The 8,928-nt window shown below is 37.7% G+C and overlaps 1 protein-coding gene across 1 annotated transcript; it reads right to left on the bottom strand.

The window, feature by feature from the left end:
• Positions 1-2,094: 2,094 nt before the first annotated feature.
• LOC104818589 (UDP-glycosyltransferase 73C7) lies at positions 2,095-3,760 on the bottom strand. The gene is given in 3 exon segments (XM_010548223.1): positions 2,095-2,387; positions 2,390-3,053; positions 3,055-3,760. Coding segments are annotated over 3 exon segments (1,440 nt in total). The 5' UTR covers positions 3,718-3,760; the 3' UTR covers positions 2,095-2,274.
• Between the last annotated feature and the right edge of the window lie 5,168 nt (positions 3,761-8,928).

Here is an 8,928-nt window from a genome sequence, read left to right on the forward strand (position 1 = left end):
ACATACATACATACATACATACATACAATACACACATTAACAACACATAAACATACATACACACAAAATATACATACACATATATACACACACAAAATATATATATATATAATCCATATATACTCATATATATATATTCACACTCATATACATATACACATACCTTGATATATCTTGGAGATATCTTGGAGGAAGACAACGTTGGAAAAAAATTGGAGAAGATTAAGATTTTTTTTTTGGAAACTTCAAAGTCTGAAGAAAGAAGACGAAGTCGGTGCTTTTATTTCGTGTTGCGACGGAAATTACCGTCGCCATCCGTCGCAAAACGAAATAAAAACCGCGAAAATTTGAAAATTTTCATCGAAAATAACGAAATAAATGAAATTAGTATTTGCGACGGAAATTTCCGTCGCCATCCGTCGCAAAACGAAAAAAAAACCGCGAAAATTTGAAAATTTTCATCGAAAATAACGAAATAAATGAAATTAGTATTTGCGACGGAAATTTCCGTCGCAAATCCGTAGCTAATTCTGAAAAATAAATAAATTAAATTAAAAATAATTAAAATTAGCATTTGCTACGGAAATTTCCGTCGCAAATAATGTTTGTTATTGCGACGGCAACGTCTCCGTTGCATTCCGTCGCAAATTTTCGACGGATTTTACGACTCTTTGAGACGTAAAATTTTTTTCCGCATTCTGTCGCTAAATCGTCGTATTCCGTCGTAATTTTGTATGCGACGGAATTTTCCGTCGCAAGTTCCGTAGCTATACGAGAATTTTCTTGTATGAAATAACACGTAAGGGGCTTGATCATATTTAATTTTTGTTTTTACCTGAAAATGATACTCCTTCTCTGTTTCAAAATAATTGTTGTTTTAGGTTATTTCATATTTTTTTAGAAAAGAAAGAAAAAGTCACATATATCATTCTTTAATGATAAAAACAATGTTATCATTAATAATTTATTGGAATTTGATAGGGATAAAATTAGAAACTATTGTAAAAAAATGTCTTGAAAATGTAGAATGACAAATATTTTGAAACATAGAAAATAATCTAAAACTATAAATATTTTGAAATGGAGGGGTATCGTGATTCTCGCATGCTTAGCATATACCCATACTGATACACACTCGAGCTTAAGAACACACGTTCGTTGGTGATTCTCGGTAGTGAATGGTGGATAGGTTTCAGAAGTTAGTCTCTGCCTCTAAGGCACTCGATCTTTGCTTCTAAACCCAAAGGTGACGTGAATAGATGGAGGAAGGGATAGAGAAATCCTCGGACAGACCAAGGATGGCTCGGACACACCAAGCAAGAATCACTAGCAAAACCCGTCTAAAACTTTATCAAACCCTGGTAAAATAATTTTTTAAACTATGTCGCGTATGAATGATTCTAAATCTACACAACTACAATATCAAGAAGGAAGCTATATTTATTTCCCATTTGATCAATAATATCGTGTGTGAATGATTCTAAAGATACTTGATCCTTTCATATATATTTATTTCCCATTTGATAAAAAATAATGATATTCAACTTATTGCTAAAAGAAGGAAGTTATTAATTGATTTACGTGGTTTTTCTATGTAATATATGTTTTAACATGACAGAAAACCTAGGACGAGACTTGAGGGCCAAAACGACAGATCGAAACGAAAAGGAAAGTGCAAGAATCTTTGCCAGAGAAAGCGAAATCGAACGGTAAAACACGTTCTCGAGCATTGTTATCTTCCTCTCGATTATCTTCTATGGAACTTTCTTTGAACTACGCAAATTATTGTATCATTATTGCTAATCTAAAATTCATAAATTATGTTTACGTATAGATATGGTCTTTTTCTACATTTTTTTTGGACTTCCAATGACAGCGTATCTTTCTACAGATTTCTTCGTAAAAGCCAAACGTATGAGACTTGATTTCGGGCCAGGGAACTATATTTAGAAGAACCAAGAAAAAAAAACCTGCGAAAGCGACATTTATGATATGACGGTCGAAGTTTCAAGGAACCATGGCGGCATAGATGAATATAATGGGCTTCAAGATTTGGGCTTTGGAAGAAATAAGCCCAAATAAGATTGGCCCAATTCCATATAAGGAAACCCTAGTTCACAACAAAATATTTTAGTGAAAATGATTCAACAAAACCCATTACGTTTATTCAAACAACTATATTAATGAAACTCTATTTTAGAACACATCATTGTCATCAATTAATAATATTTGTACCGTTCAGTTATCCACGCTAATATTAAACTCCTTTATTTATCAATTTTTGGATTGTGCTTGCTCCATGATGTTTTCAATGAGCAATGTGATGTTGGAATGCGAAGAACCACCTTCTTCCAAAGCCTTGTTTGCTAATTCTCCAAGCTCTTTAGCTCTTCTTCTTCTTCATTATCTCCCATTAGGTTATCCACCGCCTTTCTTACATTTTCTCTGTCCACCATCACTCCTATCTCCTCTTCTTTCCCCCATCTCATAGGCTTCTCCACTCCGATCTTCAACCCGGCCTTTAGTACTTGCATTATCAGTTTCTCATTGCAAAATTAGTCGGAAAATAGAGGCCATGTAAGCAGTGGAATCCCCGCGGTGATCCCTTCTAGGGTCGAGTTCCATCCACAGTGCGTCAAGAACCCTCCGACCGAGCCGTGCGAAAGGACGAGCACTTGGGGGGCCCACCCTCTGATCACGAGCCCTCTTTCTTTGATTCTTTCTTCGAACCCGCTTTCCGAAATCCACTCGTTTAGCTCGTTGTATTTCCCCCATTCTCTTACGACCCAGATGAAGGGTCGTTTTGATTCCTCAAGACCTAGACCGAGCTCCTTGAGCTGAGCTAGAGGAAGACTGCAGATACTGCCGAGGCAAACATAGAGTACCGAACCAGGTTCTTGATCGATAACCGCCTTGTCTCCTCTTTCGACTTTGTCTAACCCTATCTTGTTGCACAAGGAAACAGGTCCGACACACCAGACTTTACCACCCTTTGCCTTCTTGTACTCTCTAACGTAATCAAGCTCTAGTTCTTCAAATGTATTCACAATAACTCACGTACGCCGAGTTATCCGCTTCTATGAGCTTTTCAGTCAGCTCCTTCAAATCTCCTTGAACGCTTTGGAGCACTAAGGCTTGAGGTTTCGTGAACTCAATCGTACCGGGAAAATCAGGCACCCGAAAATACTCTTCTTCAGATTCAATAATGCTCAAAATCCCGCTCTTGCGAACGAGATGAACACACAAAAGGCAGAAGGAGGAGAATCCATGGAAGACAAGCTTTGGAATCTCGAACTTCTTGGCGAGTTTTTCAGTGAAAGGCAAACTCACGTCACCGATTAAGCAGCTCGGCCTCGGGTTCATCTCCTTCATGGCCTCCTCGACTTGCCCTTCGAGCAATTCAGCACCATTGAAGAACTTAACCATCTCAGTCATGGAATCCAACTGGTTAATACTCTCCAGGCCTTGTCCCAAACCGACCTTTTCTGATGGGAAATCCACTTGGACGATGTTGATGCGTGAACCGGAATGGACGGCACGTGTGATGACGTTCTTGATCTTGGCTATGTTGTAAGGTGTTGTGATAATGGTGACGGTCACACCTCGTTGAGCCAAGAGCCGAGCTACGTCGATCAATGGGATCATATGGCCTTGAGCCATGAAGGGAACGATGACAAAGTGAAGTGGACAAAGGTTGTCCCTCGTTGGATAAGTCATTGTATGTCTTTGTTATTTTTTCCTGTCGAATTTTGATCCTTGATTTTTGTGAAGTTAGAAGTTTGCACTAATATATACATATATATATATATATATATTATGTGCGTGATAGAAAAATCTACGGATGGTGATGTAAGAGAGTATGCAAGCAAACGTGGTTGAACAAATCAAAAGATATGATCGTTCTTTTGTTTAGGGAAAGGTCATTTCGGGTTTCGGTTGAGGTACAGTTGGGCTACATCCGGGTTCGTTTATTTCAATTTAAAAAACTAAAATAATTTCACTTTTATATTAAATTCGCTCCATTTCTTTCCATATTTATTTTTTATTGATTAAACACTGTCTTTTCAAATAATTTTTCATTTTCTTCGATTACTCTTTATTCCGTTTTGAAAAATAATGATCATTTGGTTTTTATATTAGATTCGATTATGTTATAATTATTTATTATACGGATCTATTCAATTATTTGATTATTAACTAAATTGATAATTATTGTTTTATTTATTGTTTTTAATTTTGTAGTCCTATTCGGTTATTTTAATCCAATTTACAAAGAAATAAAATTCCAGATGTTAACGTTATTTTCATAATAATTTCAGAATAATTAGATTATTGAGTCAATATATCCCGATCTATGATTCTTTTTCTTGTATTCTGTTTTGTTCTCAAGGAACTGTATATATATATACACACGCACATGATTAAAAGCATGTAGTATTTAGTTAATGCAACAAGTGCGATATTATTATAAATGAAAAGATAAAATATAAAGAAATAAGAGTAAAAAGAGTAATCGAATTTGGATTCCAATTGGCAGTAAAGTGACCCAGAAGCAAATCTAGTCAATAAAGATGACTCGCAAGTCCTGTCCTAATGTCGAATGGAAGTCTTTTTCATTTCTTGCCACGTCATTGACATTTTGTCTAGAAGAATAAACATTCAACTTCTCTAACCATGGTTTTTGACCCCATTAAGTAAATATAAAATAATCGATAAAGGATTAGTCTAAACAATCTAATAAAAAAATATACTGAAAAGTAGATATCGAATTATTTTTTACATGATTTATAAATGTTGACAAATCATTAAATTGATGAAAAAATGTACGTGAAAAAATGGTTTTTTTTTTTCAATTTGTAATTTTGCATGCGGAACTTGTAACTTAACGAAGCTGATATTTTAAATCGACGACTCAATCATCGGATCTCTCTTTGGGCTTTCGATCCAAACATCCTGCAGTTTGCTTCATGCGTGAACGAACGTGGTGTCGTCTTAAGTGCTGACGGAACTCCTCTTCACATGTTCAAATGAGCCATTTGGGATGATCACTATTTGGATTTGATCAATTCTTAGTGCGATCAATATTAGTTTTTTTTTACATGCGGATTGTTATAGTTTGTTATGTTTGTTTCAACTACAAAGATCTCATTCTTATCTTTTCGTATCTGATATATAGGATTGTTAGTTAATACTTACTTGTATATATATATATATATATATATATGATATATCGGTCACTTATTGTTGGAGTTTCTTTTTGCTTCAAGATCTGATTGTAAGATGCCGAAGAAGTCAACACAATTGGATAAGGTCAAAAGAAGTTATTTAGATGGTTATTTGTCAGTTTTATGTTTATGTCTCATCTATTATGTTTATAATGTTTATATGTAACTGTCGTAGAGAAATTAAAGTCTTCTGTTTTCTATTTATAAGGAGTCTGTATGTTGAAAAAAAGAAGTGTGTATTTTTAATAAAAAGTAGAGATATTATTCTGTAAAACGTGTTGAGTGCTCTTGCATATTCAAAGCAGAGAAAGATTCTTCTGAGAGGAATTTGTAAGGCTGAGAGAAATTTGTGAGAGGATTAACAGTGGTATCAGAGCAACTGAAGGATCTTTCTGGGATCTGTAAGGAAGGTTCACAAGATGGATCATACAGAAAATTTGACAACTTCAAATCTTGTGCAGAATGCTCCGATCTTCAATGGCGAGGCCTACCAGATCTGTGTTCCCTTGATGCAGAAGAAAAAATGAAGTGGAAAGGTGAATGGAACAGTTTGCGGTGGTTTTATTACAGTTTTTGTTGATAGACTTTTGTGGAGTTTTTGGTAACTATTGTAAGTTACTTTTGTGTCTTTAAAAGCAAGTGTCGTCGAATTGTATAGATTATTGCAGAAAGTTTTCTGTAATCCTCTCTTTCGAGAATAAATGTGTATTTGTGTGGTAAATAATAAATGGGATTTTATTAAATTTGTTATTTGAGAGTTTCGATTTATAAAAGTTATCACTTATGAATAATAAGAAGAAATATTCCCTCGCTATCTCTCTCAAATACAACCTCCTCTGTTTTCCTTTGTTTCGTTTACGAGTAATAGAGCATTTGCACAACTCCTGTTATTATGGTATCAGAGTTTACATAGCTCTGCTCGATATTTTTTTTATTTCATTTAACGACACACCTTGAACCTCACTATATGTCCTCTCCATCTGAAGATTCCTCGTCAGATTTGTCTGCACCTACTCCTCCATTTGTTTCTCCATCAGATCCGTACTCAAGCCCTCTGTTTCTCCATGCCGCCGACACTTCCAGCACCTCTCTCATCTCTGAGAAGCTTGTTGGTGAGTTTAATTTCAACATCTGTTGGTTTAGTGCTCTATGATGTACTGTTTATGAGCTTTATTTAGATATATTTGATGTATTGATACTTTCTATGGTTTATGAGAGTATTTGATTCATTACATGTTCTTGCATACTAGATGTGTTATGAAATCCATGTATCATTATGAATGATACTTAACTTCCTAGTCTTGTGTCATTATGGGAATGATGACATAATAAGACTAGTATGATGTGTGATTGATGATCATATAGATGATCATAGGTATTTGGATACGATCACAATCATAGGTATTCGTTGGAGAACGGAATACTGGATTGACCCGCATGAGATTGTTACATGGACTAGCGTCATGACTTGAATCTCATATGACGGTTCCATGATTGGATCCTAAGACCTGAGATATCTACGGAATCCAACATGAGGAGTTGTGTACTTTGATTACGTCAAACGTTCTGCGTAACAGGAGGACTATAAAGGCGTGTATCAGGTACGAAACGAATCATGTGCTGGATTATAGATAATCAAGACGGGATTTGTACCTCTCGTAAAAGAGAGAGATATCGCTGGGCCCCTCGTGTGAGCGAGACTGTAGAAATGTGTGGCCGCACTATAGACGAACGTCGTCTATTTCAGACAGTCGAACTCAGTGAACGAGAAAGCAGTCGAATCAGATAAGGTGGCTTGTCCATGCCTTATATTCGACATATGATATCGTGATACAAAAGGATCATCAAACGGAATCATCGTTGGCGTTCGTAGGATCACGAACAAACACTATTCGAGATAGGTAGTCATAGCGTCTTGCTAGAGACCGCTTATGACTTGCGTAACCGAAATAAGAGATTTCGTGTTATACTACTATATCGGATGAGCCTACAGGGTCACACACAATAGGGATGGACAGGTCTAGAAGGTCTGGACCGATCGGTCCAGCTAACCCAGACCGATCGGTCTAGACATAGATCGGTCGGTCCAGAGGTAACGTGTGAGGTCCAGAAATTGTTCCAGACCGATCGGTCCAGACCTAGACCGATCGGTCCAGACGTCGGAATTTACTAAACTCGCTCTAATTAGGGTTTTAAAGGTGGGAAACTTATGGGAACGCCGAAGAACTCTTTTGGCACGAATTTCAGACCCTAGGGAGAGGTTTGGAGAGTGAGAAAGCTAAGAGAAAGATCCCTGAAACCCTTGCGTAAAGAAGAAAGCGTTCTTCAGTCCTAGCAGACAAGTTCCAACCGTTGGAATCCTTTCCGCCGTGTGGATACGTGTAGAGGGCAAGGTATTCTTCCTGCCTACAGTGATCAGACGTGTTCTTCGATTGATACAGGCCCCGGATCGATTGAGGTAAGCTTTCTAACGTTTCTACAAGATCATGCATGATAGGTTTTAGGGTTTCATCAAAATTTTTGTTTTTCATCCGCTGCGCAAACCCTAGAACTGATCTCTTAGGAATTAGATTCGCTCTTGAGATCCCAGGAAAACCCAACAGTGGTATCAGAGCTTGGTTGCTCTGCATCATTTTTGTTAGAACCCGATCACACACGTTATAGGATTTGAATTGTTTGAATCCGTGTTTGCTTTGATGCTATGCATGATTTGATTATGGATCTAGAGTAGATTTTCTGTTTGTTGCATAGTGTGCAAGAGCTTCGAATTCTGAGTTCGCAGGCGAAAACGGGGTCGAATTCGGGTCTGAAACGGGGCCGAAACGACGAAAACGAGATCTGATCACATTTTCGCCTGGACCGATCGGTCTGGTCCTCTGGACCGATCGGTCTAGGGTTTCGCAAGTCCCGGATTGAACGGTCTGCATGCGTAGACCGATCGGTTGGATGTAGACCGATCGGTCTGGACCATTCTGGACCTAAAGGTCTGGACCGACGCAGACCCGAAGACCGAACTGCCTAGACCGATCGGTCTAGGACCCGACGCTTCACCAAAATTTGATTTGCGTTTCGAGATCTGGTTTGAACAATCGTTGCTTAAAACCGATCAACTGTGATTCAGAATAACGTAATTCTCTCTTATGGATGGTCCATAGTGAATGAATGCATGTAACTTAATCAAGATATTAGATATGTTTGATTGAGTGAGAGCTTCGGGATTGGGATTGCATAATCGACTGGATGGTCCATTCGGATTATGAACAATCGTTGCACAGAAACCGATTAGATCTAGAAGCTCTACGAGTAAAGCATTTGTCAAGGCCTCGATCGTACGTGTCATGGGCCATGCCAAAGCTGGGTGTGCCGTGCTATCTTGGTGAGGCAAGATGGAGAAATGGTGGTTCTCATAGCTTGAAAGTAGATGCTTGATCTGAATGAGGTTTCAAAAACCCCTTATTTATGTAATGCTAAGCGTGTACCTCCCATTATTAGAACACCTGTCAAGGCAGCAATCGTCCGTAACACGGGTCATGCCAAAGCTGAGCGTGCCGGATTATCTTTGTGAGGCAGGGTGGGAAATCGTGGTTCCCACAGCTTGAACATGGTTTACCTTAGGTTAAGTTGTCAAGTTTTGACTTGAGACTTAACGGTACAGATGAGACGAGTATGCAATGATATATGATATCATAGTCTCATAAAAGGA

The sequence above is a fragment of the Tarenaya hassleriana genome, unplaced genomic scaffold (assembly GCF_000463585.1).
Source record: "Tarenaya hassleriana unplaced genomic scaffold, ASM46358v1 Cleome3, whole genome shotgun sequence".
In the NCBI taxonomy this organism is placed as follows: Eukaryota; Viridiplantae; Streptophyta; class Magnoliopsida; order Brassicales; family Cleomaceae; genus Tarenaya; species Tarenaya hassleriana.